At 40.0% G+C, this 17557-nt stretch overlaps 1 protein-coding gene across 5 annotated transcripts in view; it reads right to left on the bottom strand.

Moving 5' to 3' along the window:
• Positions 1–17557, bottom strand: part of MED12L (mediator complex subunit 12L) — a 366898-nt gene that overhangs the window by 267778 nt on the left and 81563 nt on the right. For all 5 annotated transcript variants that reach the window (XM_064378799.1, XM_021669546.2, XM_064378797.1 and 2 more), the window contains exons 8-10: positions 14732–14881; positions 13580–13679; positions 13129–13265 (exon numbers count right to left, since the gene is read on the bottom strand). In XM_064378799.1, coding sequence (XP_064234869.1) covers positions 13129–13265; positions 13580–13679; positions 14732–14881 — 387 coding nt within the window. The remainder of the gene's footprint in view (positions 1–13128; positions 13266–13579; positions 13680–14731; positions 14882–17557) is intronic.

The raw sequence follows: 17557 nt of genomic DNA, 5'->3' as shown, positions 1-17557 counted from the left end.
GAGTATTCTGCTCCCTTGTGCTGGAATATTTACTTCTAAGTAATATGCACATTTCACAACACAGCTTTGTGACTACTAGATCTCCAGCTATTGGCTTTAAATATACATTAGGAAGGCTCAGGTACCACCCTGGAAGCACACCGCTGAGAATAACCAAAAGAAAGTACGTCATTCCAAACACTACAAAGGAAGCTTGGGGTCTTCATAGGGCAGTAACAGGCAGCTTTTCATATTGGCACTCTCTAATTAATAGTAAGAAGTTGAACAATATAAGCGTGCCTCCCTAGCTTTAAATAACAGGTGAATCAGATATAAAAGAACAAGACAGGCCGGGCGGGGTGGCTTATACCTGTAATCCCCGCACTTTGGGAGGCCAAGGCAGATGGATCACAAGGTCAGGAGATTGAGACCATCCTGACCAATGTGGTGAAATCCCATCTCTACTAAAATAAAGAAAAAACTAGCCAGTTGTGGTGGCACACACCTGTAATCCCAGCTACTTGGGGGGTCTGAGGCAGGGGAATCACCTGAACCCAGGAGGCAGAGGTTGTAGTGAGCCGAGATCGCGCCACTGCACTCCAGCCTGGTGACAGAGAAAGACTCCGTCACACACACAAAAAAAAAACAAAAGGTAGGCTGAGTAGAGGGAATAATTGAGCCCCCGCATATAAAGTTAATTAAGGTCAAAGAAAAAATAACAAACTATAGGTCTAGCCCTGGCATAAATTAAAACACATAATCATGGAAATAATAATATTAACAGTTTTAAATTTCCAACCACAGGTAGCAGCAGTAGTAATAAAAAAAATATTTACTGGCTGGGTGCAGTGGCTCACGCCTGTAATCCCAACACTTTGGGAAGCTGAGCAGGAACAATGGCTTGAGGCCAGGAGTTCACCATCAGCCTGGGCAACAAAGTGACACCCCATTTAAAAAAAAAAGCCAGGCATGGTGGTATACACCTGTAGTCCCAGCTACTCAGGAGGCTGAGATGGGAGGATAGCTTGAGCCTAGAAGTTCAAGGCTACAATGAGATATGATGGTAGGTGACAGAGTGAGACCCTGTCTCAAAAAAAAAAAAATTATTGAGCAAGTACTGGAAATTTTATACATATCATGTCTAATCTTAATAAACTTGAAAGCAGGTACTGCTATTCCCATTTCAAAGATAAGAAAACTGAGGTTCAGCCAGGCACGGTGGCTCATGCCTGTAATCCCAGCACTTTGGGAAGCCGAGGCAGGCGGATCTCCTGAGGTCAGAAATTCAAAACCAGCCTGGCCCACATGGTGAAACCCTGTCTCTACTAAAAATAAAAAAAATCAGCTAGATGTGGTGGCATTCCCCTGTAATTCCAGCTACTCAGGAGGCTGAGGCAGGAGAATTGGTTGAACCTGGGAGGAGGAGGCTGCAGCGAGCCAAGATTGCACCACTGCACTCCAGCCTGGGCAAACGAGTGAGACTCCAGCTCAAAAAAAAAAAAAAAAAAAATTGAGGTTTAAAAAAGTTAAGATGATCATAGGGACAGAGCTACAATGCAGCATTAGGCTGTCCTAATTCCGAAGCCCCACACATTCTGCTATACCATGCTGCTACTCGCATCATAGGTGAATCAAGATTACTTATGAAAGGAAGGTTACAGTTACATGGAAATCTCCTGAGTGGCTCGAATGGACCCCAGGATGCCTGCTGCCCAACCCACTCCAGCCAGCCATTGCCACTCCCTGTTCCAGCCCTGACTTCTGCCCCTAGGGACAAGCTAGACTTTTCATCTAATTGATAGACAGAAAATAAAAGCACAGGAGTGAACTACCAAAGACTTTATTCTGCCTCCAGATGCTCATATAATATTATGTAGAACACAGTGCCACTTATGCTGCCTCTAATGCATGCTAGACTCAATGTCATTTTCACGGTTTTATTTTTCGGCACCTTCCACGGTGCCTGGTGCAGAGTAGGTAAGATCAATGTTTTTAAATCAAAGAATAAAAGCAATACACTGTGTTACATTAAACCAAAGGAATAAACAAGGCAGATGGGGAGAAAGTTTAGAGATGCACTTAATTAATATGAAAAGTATCTGACTCAATTCGGCAGTTGACTAAGTGTAACACACTAGAAGCATTCCCATTCCTAATTTAATGAGTCCAGGATGCTGACCTCAACAATATCACTTAGCATCATTTTGAAAGCATTAACCAATGAGAAGAGACAGGAACAAATACCTGAAAGGATATGGCAATGTAACTACAGTTTGCATAAAATGATTATGCCTCCTCTACCACCAAGCCAGAAAAGTAACTGGAAAATTATAATGTTAAGCAGTAGAAGAAAAAAAAAATCCTGTAGAATATTATGCAGAGTGTCCCATAGAACATGCAAAGTGTAATTTCATTTATGTCCTCCAACCTTTATAGTTAAGTGTTCATATATGTATATGTTTCCATATTTATATTTCCAAAAGATATTTGAAACATATTTTTTCCCTAGGCAAGTAATGGCCCTCTTGCCACAACATAACTCTTGAAAATGAACCAAATACGGACCAAAATTAACAATGGTTACTGCTGGTATATATATGTTGTTATACAGTATGCCCTGTTCCAATGCTTTAATGACAGTTCTATCGTTTTACAATTGAGCAAACTAAAGTCAAAAGGTTAAATAACCTGTCAAATGTCTCAAAGCTACTTGTTCAAATCTAAGAGTCCAAATCAAGCTATCAGGCTCCACACAGAGAGCTCTTATGTCAAAATACCTCCTATTTGGGCAGGGGAATGGGACAGAGGTCCAAGCTGTGGGCCGAAAAAAACTTAAGATCAAGAATGTAATGCTGTATTCTATATAACAATCACAAAAAGAAAAGTTCTACAATGACAACAAACAAGATGAATGCACACAAAATTCAAGTATCAGTAAGGTCCTTTAAATAACAGCATTGTTTATCTGGTCTCATGAACGTGGAGCATTATCTACAGTGCCAAAATAGTAAAAGTATTAATTCTGTAGCAAATAATCATCATGAATGATGTTATCTACATCTATAATAAAGCCATCTCAAATGTGAAGAAAGGTTTTTTTCACATCAGGGGATTTGCCACATTCTTCTTTCTTGGGGTAGAGCAGGCATAAATCTGATACATTAGGCCTAATTTCGTAATTCAGTAATTCAATGTATTCAGTAATTCAATAACCTAATAGCTGTAGAAGCTAATCACAGGTCTTCTTCAAAAAATAAAGAGGGAGAATAACTGACAACTACATCTGAGAGGCAGGCTTCCTTTAGAAACTAGGAGGTACTTGGTGAGATTTTTTGCCAGTTTAAAATAAGAAATTTCTTAATACATTACACAGGTTATAAAATACCATAAAAGGGGGTGGGGAAAAAAATCAAGGACTTACTACTATAAGCAACAGCTAACTAAAAGAGTTGAAAAGTTTTTTAAAATTAAAAATAAAAGGACTTAAGATACTAAATAAATCTCTTAACAGCACTTTAATCTTAGAATAAAAAGACATGTTTATAAATAAAATCAATCACTCTTAGTCAAGGTCGAACAAAACTGTCACATTTGGAGAAAGACATTATTCATATACAGCACCAATAAATAATATGGAATAATACATAGTATAGTTATATTAACAAGTCATATAGTTTACAAGCCAAGGCATACTGTGAGGAGCTGGACAAATTGCAAGTCACAGAAGCAAAAAACTGGTCTTAACTGCTAAAAGAACATAAGCTTGCTGAACCTGGTCACAATCATCAATATAAGATAATAAGCCTAACACTGTTAACCATAAATTCACAAGATTTATTGCATAAGCATAAACGGAATTCATTTTTTATAATCTTTATACATATGAACATTTCCCAGCCTGGCATGGTGGCCCAGACATGGTCACCTGTAATCCCAGCAACTGGGGAGGATCACTCGAGGTTGGGAGTTCAAGACCAGCCTGAGCAATACAGTGAGACCTTACCTTTAATTAGCCGGGTATGTGGCACACGCCTGTAGTCCCAGCTACTCAGCAGGGGATCACATAAGCCCACGAGTTCAAGGCTGCAATGAGCTGTGACTGTGCCACTGCACTCCCACCTGGGCAACAGAGCAAGACCCTGCCTCTTACAAGAAAAATTAAAATTTAAAAAAATTGAATTAAAAAAATATTTTCCATATATAAATTTCCAAAAGATATTTGAGATGGCTGATTTCTGACTGAGAAAGGGGCAAGGTTTCCTAACTTCACATGCTTACAATCAATGTTGATAGTCTTTAGGTCTTGTGAGATCAGAAAAACAAAACATATACCATGGAAGTAAAAGGAACCTCCTTTTTGTAAATAAGTAGTTAAAAACAGGACAAATCTAATTCTGGGAAGAAACAAGATCGATAAGACAATCCTCTCTGAGTATTTAAATCAACTGTTTTTTAATTTAGTTTTTTTGTCATTTATTTGCATTTTAACAAAAATAGAATCTTTTAATCCTCAGTCAACATTTAAGTAATACAAATTTTAAAAACCAGAGTTCTGAGAAATATGTAATTGCATAACAAAGTCATACATGGGTTGACTCATAATTTCAAAGTAAAATCTCTCCAAAAGTCCTTAACAAGTGGATGTCTCTCATATTTAAAATACAGACTGAGAGCATCCCTAACTCAAAAATCCAAAATCCAAAACACTCCAAAATCCGAAATGTTTTTAACACCAACTCGATGCGCAAAGGAAATGCTCACTGGAGTATTTCACATCTCAGATTTTCGGTTTAGGGGTGCTCAACCAGTAAGTATGTAATGCAAATATTCCAAAATCTGAAAAAAAGTCTAAACTCCTAAACACTTCTGCTCCCAAATAGTTCAGATAAGCAATCATCAAGCTATAATTAAAATATTATGCTTAATTTTCAAAATTCATCACTATACAATAAACTTTACTGCTTGCCTTTTATGAAAATCAAGGTAACACACAGATAAGAAGGAATTACCAATTTCTAGAACATAGTGCTCTGTTCTACTCACTTGACAACCAAAAGTTGTGCAGGCAAGAACGTAACAATTGGCATTTTCTAAGTGCTTATCATGTACTACTACATGAAGTGGATTCTATTAGTAAGGCCATTGTACAAACAGACCAACACTAAGGGAGGTTATAAGGGAGATCTGAAGTCACTCAACTACTTGGCAGCAAAATCAAGATTAAAAATCAGATCTGAACCAGCCTAAAGTCTGTGGTATCCTACCAAGGCCAGAGTGCTCAACTTAAGGAGTTGAATTTTCTAATTAAAATATTGTTTACTATGTTAAAATTGTCAAGCAAGCTTTTAAAAATTAATAATTATACGACATAAATGTTCAAATATTCATATCTGGGTATTGCTCATGAAAATTGTTTATGGCAATTACGAAGGTATCTTCCTTTTTCCAAAATCACATCTGAAACTTGTTACTTCAGCTATACTGTTCCCTGAAATAAAATCATTTTTTTAAATAAACAGTACAAGGAGTAGGATGTACTAGTTAAGAGTGATGTTTGGATTGCACTAATTAGAACTATTTAGGATTCCAATTTCTATTCTTCCAACAATGAACTGGATATCAGCTTCAACAATTTCTCATCCTCTCTAGCATTGGTTGCCGTGTCTAAACAGTAAGGAACTTAAAAAAAGAGAGAGAGAGAGAAAGAAAAACATGCATCTCACATACCAGGGAAAAAACTAAATAAGATGACATAACACTAAAACAGGGCCCGTTGTTTAAAAAGAACACACAAAAAAAGGTTTAAAACCAAGTGTCATAATACTCAAAATCAAACTGAGAGGCCCACACCAATCTAAACAATGCATGACTGGCCCTTCTCAGTGACAGCAAGTCTAAATATCTGGATGCACAATTTTGTTTTCCCAGCTATGTTACTAGAAACTGACCTTTTACTAACACATCATTTCCAAAATTAAGAAAATACTAGTTGTAAAAGACTAGCAACGCTTCCTTTGGGTGTCCAGTAGGAAATGTGTTAGCTTCCGAAGCACAATACACTTCTGGCCGGGCTGTGATCTGCATCAACATAAATTCAGCACACTTGGATTTCAACAGAAAGGCATCCACACACATTTTCCTTGCTTGCTTGACTTTTGCCTTACTTGACCTTCTGCAGTCTTGGTTTTAGAAAGTGTCTTTTTTCCTTAAACAACAACAAAATGTAAGCATCTAAATGAGCATGATTTCCTTTACAACATGGTCCTGCGGCTACCCCATCCTGGGTGGGTCAATGCCATCCAACTGCCTCCCTATAGAGAGTAAAGACTTTACGAAAACCAGCAAATATAAAAAGCCCCACAGATCCTGGCTGTACCTTATGATTAGTAGACTGCGTAACAGGTATCTGTGTGTGCCCACAGTAGCCCCGAGGGACCCGCTCTGAGTCTCTGATCATATTCCTTCCATTTCTGCAGAGTTTTTAACTAACTCTAAATATATCAGTCAGTAGTAATAGCAGCTAGTGTTTATTAAGTACCCATTTACATGTTGGACACTGTAAATATTTGAATGGTTTATCACTCAAATATTATTTCATGTCATTTTTACATCAGGAAATAGAATGCCCATTTTACAAATAAGGAAACTGAGACTCATCAAAAATAAGTGAGTAGTGTCCCCAAAGAAATAAACTAACCTGCTGATTTCACAGCAGAGAGCTCCTCTGCCAGCCACACCCCTACCTCTACCTACACATACTCTCTCCCACATCTGAAGCATACGTAAGACTGACATATATAGATTCCATGACTGTATTCCTCCCTACCCTTCCATGCCAAATATTATAGAGGTGCTTCCCATCCAGTTTACTGCCCCAGCAGCTTCTTAATAAGTTCCAAAAAAACAAATTCAATAAATGCTACTGAGCATCTCCTGGGCCCCATGCATGGTACTTGGGGCTGATAATGTCATCAGGTGAGGAGAAGAAACAACAGACCCCAGGGAAAGGCTTGCAGGAAGACAAATGTGGAACAAGCATAGCACTGACAAAAAGTGAGCTTTTGTCCGCTGGATAGTGGTGGTGAGGCAGAGTTTGCCAGCTGCACTGATAGACCTGGCTAGGCCTGGGATGCCCTGTGCCAGAGGTGAGGAAAGCAAACATTTTCTAAACTTAGGGCCTTTGCCATTCAAAACATCATTAAGAACTCATCACAACCTTTCAAAGAATTCTGCATGAATAGTCTAAGCATAAAACAAATCCAAACAATAAATATGTAGGTTTCTGGGTCTGGGGTGTGTGGTTTTAACATCAGGGAAGGAGGAAACACACAAGCTGCTGCAGGAGCATTCTGTCCAGTGCAGCTGGTTCTAACTTTTCATTACTCAGGACAAAGTCAGCTTCCTGGAACCCCCAAAGAGAGAAGTGAAAAGGCAGCTCTTCCTGCCACTTTTAGATTTTCCCTTCTATCCATGTCTTCAAGGCAACCCAAAGACGCAGCTGCTTCCATCCTCACATTTATCCCAAACAGAGAGATGCCAAGAGGAAGGAAGTGGTCTGAGGCCTCTAAAAAGCAAAGAGGTAACTCCTCCTCCCGCTGCTCAGAGGTGAAGTCACAAGTGACAGGCTCAGTGACCATGTGGAACCTGGGGTCCCACCATCCACAAAAGGATTCCTTTGTGTAGATGTCAGGATTTGCCCCCTCCATCACCCAGACTAGAAATGGCTCTGAAACACTAAACAAGCAAATAAGTGAGTAAATGTTGTAGAAGACACATACCAGGAGGTGGAAAGTGACAAGCAGCTGAGTGAACATGGCCAACAGACACACTGCCTGGCTGCACAGTATTTTAAGATCAGGAAAGTTTATACAGATCTTGACATCCAGTTTCTCTTGAAATATTGGATAATCAGGCAACAGTGGATCTGTGATTCCAAGTAGAACCTAAGAATTTCAGAGGCTTCCCTCTTCAGAAAGGTCTGCCCATTTCCCAGACACTCAGTCCCGCCACCCTCAGGCTGCCCTATACACAGCAGCCCCTGACTCATTCCCACTACCTGCCTGGCCACAGTGGAACATGAGCCCTGATCTCAGTATTACCATCTTTATATCTCACACTACTCTGAATGGAAAACCAACCAGCACAAATCTACAATAAGTAAATGCTCAGGTTTTTGAGATTTTTATTTTCACCTCCCTTGCCATTATACACAAAAGCCCAGACACAGAAACAGCAGCCAAGGAAATGGGAGGCAAAGGGCAAGAGGGAGGGAGAGTAAATAAACAGTGCATTCCATGTGGAATTAGTGAAAGCATACCACAGGCTGGCACATCCCAACATGGGCACAGCGTTGCTCCTACTCCCACTCCCATGACCACAGTCTAACCAAGGCAGGCCCCAGGCCCCAAATGTCTTCATCCCATACAATGCAGTTTTCTTTTTTTTTTTTTTGAGACAGAGTCTTGCTCTGTTGCCCAGATTAGAGTGCAGTGGCGCAATCTCTGCTCACTGCAACCTCCACCTCCCGGGTTCAAGTGATTCTCCTGCCTCAGCCTCCTGAGTAACTGGGATTACAGGCATGCACCACCACGCCCGGCTAATTTTTGTATTTTTAGTAGAGACGGAATTTCACCATGTTGGTCAGGCTGGTCTCAAACTCTTAACCTCAAGTGATCCGCCCACCTCGGCCTCCCAATGTGCTGGGATTACAGGCATGAGCCAAGGCGCCCAGCTGCATTGCAGTTTTCAACAGGCTTTCACCAATACTGAAACTGATTACACACACAAACTTCTCCCATTTGGACAGATGTCCTCCCCCTCCCTACAGGAAAGTAGAGGGGACTGCATTTCCCTTTCACAGTTTCAGAGAAAAGTGAATTAAGGGATCAAGGAGGGTGAAATTCAGGCTTTCCTAACAGATGTGAGGAAGCAGGTACCTAAACATGACTTCCAGTACCAGCAAACCTCCAACCTATTGCAACCAGGGAGGCTGATCATGTTTTATCTACCATGTTACCTTAATCCTGAACAAATTATGAAAACAAAAAAGGGGACGTATATTTTAAAGAAGTGAGACCAATTTCTGAATGCTATCCACACGCAACTCCTTATCAGAGAACAGCATCATCACATTAGTTCTTCTAGTAGAATACTAGTAATTGCCATATTATTGTGAAACATATTTATATAGTGCTTTATAATTCTCAAAGTGTTCATGTTTCCTTAGAGATAAAAAGGGCAAGTACTCTATGCCTACATAACCAGGAAGGGCACTATAGCACAAAGCCTTGAGTAACTTACTCAAGATGACCAGCTGATTAGTTAACATGGTGCTACAGCGCATGCATGAATTCCGGAAATACACAGAGTGACTCTGTAGTTGAGAAAACAGGACTGGGCACAGTGGCTCATGCCTGTAATCCCAGCGCTTTTGGGAGGCCAAGGTGGGTGGATCACTTGAGGCCAGAAGTTAGAGACCAGCCTTGGCCAACATGGTGAAATCCCATCTCTACTAAAAATATAAAATAATTAACGGGGCAGGCACCTGTAATCCCAGCTACTCAGGAGGCTGAGGCAGGAGAATCACTTGAACCCCGGAGGCGGAGGTTGCAGTGAGGCAAGGTAACGTCATTGCACTCCAGCCTGGTGACAGAGCAAGACTCTGTCTCAAAAAAATAAAATAAAGTAACAGTAACTCCTGTTAAAGAGTAAATAGAGAGAAAAAACTTTGTCACTTGATTACATATACATATATACCTTGATGTATACACCATACATATAGATACCAAAGACATATTTTAAAAATTAATTTACGCCAGGTATAGTGACTCATGCCTGTAATCCCAGCACTTTGGGAGTCCAAGGCAGATGGATCACTTAAGGTTAGGAGTTCAAGACCAGCCTGGCTACAAATACAAAAATTAGCCAAGCACAGTGGTGTGTACCTGTAATCCCAGCTACTGGGGAGGCTGAGACATGAGAATTGTTTGAACCTAAGAGGCGGAAGTTGCAGTGAGCCAAGATAGTACCACTGCACTCTAGCCTGGGTGATAGACTGAGACTGTCTTGGAAAAATAGTAATAATTTAATGTTAAGTATTATAAAGGATCTGTCTATTCTGTTATCCTTTTTACCAGATTAAGAAAGGGTGACCAATCTGAATTACAGGTTTAAAATGTAGTTTCTGTCTTACTCATAAAACAGTATTGTAACCACAAAGCAACCACTTGCTCACATCAAATGTTTCTGAAATTGAGTCAACATTCAAAACAATTACTGCTAAATGGGGCAACACTGATGGTCCTTCCAGAGATGTGCATTTCCAGAGCCTCCAGGACTCTCATCCCTGAGTACATGTTGCCCTCTAGTGGCATGCACCTCCCTGCAGCCTGGGAGAAGTCGCTCAGGTAGAGGAAGCTTCCAGCAGTGATCTCCAAACATTTCTCACATACCCTCTCTCAGCTCAAAGAGTTTTTGCCGTAAAAACTTTCAACACATACTTATATATAACTTCTATACCTATACTACCATAATAATTACATTCATTATAAAACTGAGACAAAAGAGGCTTTTAAAAATTACAGTCTGAACAGAAGTTCTAATCATTTCTTCTTGCACCCTAATGGCTCATTGCAAGCACCCACTCTGGAGATACCTGTGCTTTACAGAGAACCCCACAGTGTTATTTCATTCAGAAAAATCACAACATAATTTCTGCCCTTAAAAAAAAAAAAAAAAAAAAAATTTCTTGAGAGTGCTATGAGTAACTTAAGTGTCTGCGGGTGAATGAGGCAATAATCCTGAAGTTAGCCAGTGTACACACTCTGAAGGGATATAGTCAGGCTAACCACAACACTAAGTTGGTTTTGATGGTCTTGGTAAAACCCTTACCAGGAAACAACATAGCTTTTATTCATACTTAGTGCAGGAAGCTAAACAATCCAAGACCTCCTGAATTTTGGGTATCCCTACTTTCCTTCCTTCCAGATAACTCACCTATATGTATTCAAAATCTTAGTATACATGAGGCCTTTTATCTAAGACAGTCTTTACTAAAAATACACTTTAAGGTTTCCACCCAAAAAGAGCATGTAGCACTCTAACTTGCCTCAGTAAACAGAGGATTGTACCAGCACGCTCTACTGAAGTACGGAGGCATTGCTACTGACACTCACGACGAATATAAAAAGTAGACTTAATCGGTCCCTTGCTCTCAACATTCTGAATGATCCTAGCTGGCACCACTGGTCTTGAACCATATCTTTGAGAAGCAAGGTGATGACTCAAAAATTATTCCAAAAAGAGTAATAATCTGGAATATGTATCAGGCTCACATAAAGTAAGAGAAGGAAAGGTTTCTGATGGTTGTTATTGTTGTTTCATCTTTTCTTTCCACTTATGCATTCCCAAAAGCTAGTTGAAACATCAAAGATACTTGCCATCAGTTAACTAAGGTAATGAAGGTGTCTTAAAACTTACCTCTGCAGTCCTGGTGCCTAGCACAAGCTGGATATATCATTGTCAGTTTTTATTGTGATAAGAAGACAAACTTTTTATTTCTCCCCAAGGTTGAGGGAAAAAAAAAATTGAAAATTCTAGTTTTTAGGGCAATTTATTCATGAAACAATCTATTGCTAGAAAAGCATAAGATAAAAATTGCTTGTGATTATTAATTTTAGGTATTAACTGGCTAGGCCACTGTATCCAGTTGTTTGGTCAAACACCAGTCTAGATGTTGCTAAAAAGATTTTTAAAAGATGTGATTAAGATTTTAATCAGACTTTGAGTAAAGTTACATTCTATAATGTCTGTGGGCCTAATCTAGCCGATAAAAAGCCTTAAAAGACTGAGGTCCCAGCCAGGCGCAGTGGCTCACGCCTCTAATCCCAGCACGTTGGGAGGCCGAGGAGGGCGAATCACTAGGTCAGGTGAGTTCAAGACCAGCCTGGCCAACATTGTGAAACCCGTGTCTACTAAAAATGCAAAAAATTGGTGGGGCACAGTGGCTTATCCCTGTAATCCCAGCACTTTGGGAGGCTGAGGTGGGCAGATCACCTGAAGTTGGGAGTTCAAGACCAGCCTGACCAACATGGACAAACCCCATCTCTACTAAAAATACAAAAATTAGATGGGTGTGGTGGCACATGCCTGTAATCCCAGCTATTTGGGAGGCTGAGGCAGAAAAATCATTTGAACCCAGGAGGCAGAGGCTGCAGTGAGCTGAAACTGTGGCATTGGACTCCAGCCCAGGCAACAAGAGAGAGACTCCATTTCAAAAAAAAAAATTAGCTGGGCTTTGGTGGCAGGCACCTGCAATCCCAGCTACTCAGGAGGCTGAGGCAGGAGAATTGCTTGAACCCAGGAGGTGGAGGTTGCAGTGAGCCGAGATGGAGCCACTGCACTCCAGCCCAGGCAACAGACTGAGACTCCATCTCAAACAAATAAACAAACAAAAAAGACTGAGGTCCCCAGAGGAAGAAAGAACTCTGCCTCCAGACTGCCTTCGGACTCAAGACTGCAACATCAGTTCTTCCCTGAGTCTCCAGCCTGCCCTAAATATCTCCAATTTGTCAGCCCCATAATCACATGAGCCAATTCCTTAATATAAATACCCCTTTCTTTTTTCTCCCCTTTTCTCTCTCTAGGTAGATATAAATATGTATGTATACACCCATATACATACAAACATATAACATAAACTTTTTTTCTACTGGTTCTATTTCTCTGTAGAACCCTGCCTAATACATTGCCTAAGGATTTTTGAAAGATCATGACCACAAGTATTCATGCACTGCCCTCTGCTGTGCTAAATGTTAAAATACATTCCACCTAAGTTAAGGTTAGCCCACTGTATTAAGTCCAATCACTAAATGAAAGCTATTCTTCTAAAACTAAAATTGGAGAGTGATGGTAAAAGGGCCAAGAAAAATCTTGCCAGTCAATAATCAATATTCCTAGGTAGACAAGTCCCACTGACATTTCATTTTAATAATGGTGGGTAATCTTAGTCCAATAATAAAATGATTTCAAAGTGTGTACATCTTCATACAATACTGTACTTCATAGAAAAGGTTTCACCAGAGTTTCCTAAATAAGAAAGAAGAAAATACACTAAGAAAAGGTAAAAAGAAGAAAAAAAAAATTAACTACCTCTTGGTTATCTTTGTTTTGGTTTGGCCAGAAAATCTTATGATAAAGTGTCTCCATTGAATTGCTGGAATCAGTTCGGTCAAAACAGTGACGATCCAAAACTTCCAACGTGTGCAAAACCCGACTGATAGTCACTCCTACCGGCAGAAATTAAAGTGGTTAATGAAGCCAAAAACAGAATAACACAGTACAAAAATCACCATTCTATATGAGGCAAAAGAAATTTTTTAAATTATCATTTTTGGCATATGCTACCAAACAATCAACAAAACCAAACTTGACATTCTAGACAGCCAGGATCTAAAAGGCATAAACTGAAGAATGTCCTCAAAATTCACCAGGTGGCTCTGTCAAAAAGTTTCCTTATTCATGGGGAGTGGTTTGCAAGAAGCAGAAACACTGCATAAACTCCAACATTCAAAAGCACTCGTTCCTCTGTGGCGTTCTGTACCTGCTGTGGATTCTTGGCACTTGTCAAATGACCACCGAACTTCCACTGCACGGCCTCTTTGTTTTATCTGTTGTTCTACTTCATAAATTCTTGCCCGAACCTGAAAGATAATCGCTTCTAATTAACTTGTGCTTGAAATGCCACAGTGGCTGTCTAAATCACGTCAGGTTTTTCTACGTGAGTCAAGTATCTTACGGCGAACTATAATCTTGACTGCATTGTAAGAAACACAGCCTGTGGCCCAAGAAGTGAATTTTTACAATTTACAAATGGTAATTCAATGTCAGTTTTCAATAATAAAGGCTCACAATAATAAATGGTTGCAGAATTTGTTTTACAAGTGAAATTTTTTTTTTCAGGATACCACATGGAAAGATGAAGGTTCTAAAATAATCTCTTGGTCAGGTGTGGTGGCTCACACCTGTAATCAAATGACTTTGGGAGGCCAAGGCGGGCAGATCACGAGGTCAGGAGTTCCTGATCAGCCTGGCCAATATAGCGAAACCCTGTCTCTACTAAAAATACAAAAATTAGCCAGCCATGGTGGCACACACCTGTAATCTCAGCTACTGGGATTGAACCTGGGAGGTAGAGTTTGCAATGAGCCGAGATCACGCCACTGTACACCAGCCTGGGCAACAGAGCAAGACTCTGTCTCAAATAAATAAATAATCTCTTTGAGCCATTCTTTTATGTGTGAAAGCAACTTGAAATGTTTTACTAGTTTAAGAAAACTGCTTGGTAAAAGACAGGGATTTTATTCTAAATATTAATCACAATCCTATGGTTCAAGTCACATAAAATTTTGAAACAACCCAGTACTAATAAGAACAATAACACTTACTTACTAATTAGCCAAACTACTACAGGAGTCATGGTCACGTACTAGAACCACCACCATAATTACAGTCTGGTGGCAGAACTCTCAGCAAGAACTGTTCAGCGAGATGGTGAAAAGAAAGGGAGCAACTTCATGAACTTCTGTGGTTCTGAAGAGGCTAAACAGTTCTCTAAGGTCACCCAGAGTGTTATTGGGCAAAACTGGGAATAGCACCCAAGCATCTAGATACCAAAACCTGGGCCTGACCCACTGTACCCTGATGCCTCTCAAGGATGCAAACAGCCATCAAGTCACTGAAACATAAAGTCTACCTGCTGATTGAAAGCCGTGTTCCCACCCGGCATGGGGAGGCTGGAAGGGGCCACCTGCAACAGATCCAGGGGCGAGCCTGGGTTTGCGCTCTTATTTTCATTTGTGGAATAATTCCACACCAAGGCACTTGGGCAACAGAGAGTGACAGTCTGGAAATGAAACAGGAAACGTTGGATATTCAGAGGAAGGAGAAAAGCATAACAATAGCTAAACAGTAAAAATGACATCCTATCATTACTATATCATAGGGAGTTTAAAATATGAGCATCTTACCCCATTCTTAACTTCGCAATTGAGAAGACAAAACTAAAAATTACAAAGTTGCAAGAGAGGAAGTACAGCTATTGAGAAATTAAGGAATATAATAATTCATAAGCTAATACTCCAGTACAGGAACCTGAAGGAACTTAAAAAAAATGCAGTAATCATCACTTAAAAATCATCACTTAAACCAATTTTTCATGCAATTAAAAACATGAGATGAAATTAGGATATATAATTTCTAAGGCTGTAAAAGCTAAAAAAAAATTATTTAAAAACAAAAACAAAATCAAATAATGACGTAATAGTAGCTTCAATGCTGGGCAGGCGGTAGCCCTGGACAAGGGGTTGTCAAACTTTTTCTATAAAAAGCCTGATAGTAAATGTTTTAAGCTTTGAAGGCTACCTACACTTTTTGTCACGTATTCTTCCTTTTTGTTTTAATAATGCATTAAAAACATAAAACCTATTTTTAACCTTGTGGGCCAAATTTAGTCCACAACCTGTAGTTTGCCTACCCTTGCCCTAGAAATTTGCAGACATTCTTTACTCAACCAGATGTACTTTAAATGACCATCTTACTTAGAGGTCACAACAACCTGATGATCTAGGTAGTGTTATTCCCCACCTTTACCAAAGAGAAATAAATATGAGCCACATAGCAGATTAGTAACCAACCCAAGTTTGATTTCATGAATAGCACACATGCTCAGAACCACTATGTTATCCTGTTGCCCCCTAAACATCATAGCTCACATTTAATTAAGCTAATTACACTTACTCTGCGCTGAACACTGTCCTGGAAGCTTTCTGTCATCATAACCTTAACTCTATGAGGTAATGAAGTAAGAACTGTCATTACTCCCCACTCAGACATGGGGAAACAGAGGCTCAAGGTCATAGTTACCAAGTGGCAGAGTGAGGCTTAAAATCAGGTCTGTAATAGTTTTAAAGTGTACATCTAAGCCATTATTATGCTCTCGTGCCACTCAACAGCATACAACGTAAGCTTAGAGAAAGAACGCAATTTTTTTTCAAAACTGTGAAATTAAATACAAAAAGCTGGCCAGGCACAGTGGCTCGCACATATAATCCCAGCGCTCTGGGAAGCCAAGATAGAAGGATCACTTGAGCCCAGGAGCTTGAAACCAACCTGGGCAATACAGGGAAACCCCGTCTCTACAAAAACTTAAAAATTAGCTGGTCATGGTGATGCACACCTGTAGTCCCAGCTACTCAGGAGGCTGAGGCAGAAGGATCACTTATTTGAGGCAGGAGGATCACCTGAGCCTAGGAGGTCCAGGCTGCAGTGAGTGACAATTGTGCCACTGCACTCCAGCATGGGTGACAGAGCAAGACCCTGTCTCAATCAATTCATCAATCAATTAAAAAAAAAAAAACTAAATTCTGAGGTCTAGGAGTCATCTTTGTGGAAACCAGATGATAGATACAAAGAATGTCGAGTCCCTGAATCTTTTTCCACTCGGCTATATTCCTACTGCCTTCCTCCTGCCTGTGACAATGTGGAGTTCTCAACTCCTCCTGACAGAGCCCTTCTCTGTGTCCTTGATTCCAAAGCCCTCTAATACCCAGGGCACTGATCTATCAAATACTTCTTCTTCTCCTATTTGCTCTTAACTTACGAACAAGTTCAAATTTGCCCATCACAAACAAATTTTTTTAACTCTTCACTCAGCTGCCATCTTTATCCACTATCCATTCTCTTCTCTTCCCTTCATAAACATGTTTCTCAAAAGAACAGTTAGTACTATTTTCTCCTTATTCTCCATCACTCCTCGACAATTCTTAATTTGGGTCCTTATCCACCATTCAATTAAACAGCTCTTAATAAGATCACCAATGAACACTATATTGTCAAAGACAACTTTAGCCATCTTCTTGCCAGACGCCTCCAATACTCTAGGCATTGCCCACTACTCATTCCTTTTTGAAACTTTCTGCAGACCCCAGTTTAGCATACTGGTTGAGTGTGGACTCTGGATCCTGATTGCTTTGGTTTGGATTCCAGCTTGGCCACTTTCCTGCTCTGTAACCTATGCATTATTAATGTTATAAGAATAAGAATGGTTCCCATCTCATAGGCTAGTTCCAAGAACTAAACGACTTAATAACATATGTTACAACTTAGAACAATGCCTAGAACATGGTAAATGCTATTCCTATGCTAATATAATTATGACAATATTACTGCTATTCTCATCACCTTTGGGTAACAATACTCTCCCTCTGTTCTCTCTCCAGTCTGGCCAACCTTCCTAGTGTTCGTCATGGACTTCCCCTCTGCCTGACTCTTAAGCACTCCTGTCCTTCAGGTTCACAGATTCTCTCTCACTACAAAATTCTTTAGGCAATCTCACTCTCTCTTGGGTTTTTCAAAGCCAAAGTTCTTGAAGGATTCAAATCCACACAACCGGCCAACTGTCCGCCCAAATCTTTAGAACTGGAAATGTAACAACTCTTGAACATGTCCATTTGGAGATTCTAAAGGACAAAACAGTCCAAAATACTCTAAAGCCGAACTCACTGAAATGTTTCCAAACTGA

Source organism: Aotus nancymaae, unplaced genomic scaffold, assembly GCF_030222135.1.
Source record: "Aotus nancymaae isolate 86718 unplaced genomic scaffold, 86718_ANA_hifiasm-v0.15.2.pri h1tg000019l, whole genome shotgun sequence".
Taxonomy (NCBI): domain Eukaryota; kingdom Metazoa; phylum Chordata; class Mammalia; order Primates; family Aotidae; genus Aotus; species Aotus nancymaae.
This window is presented reverse-complemented; position numbering and strand designations above follow the sequence as displayed.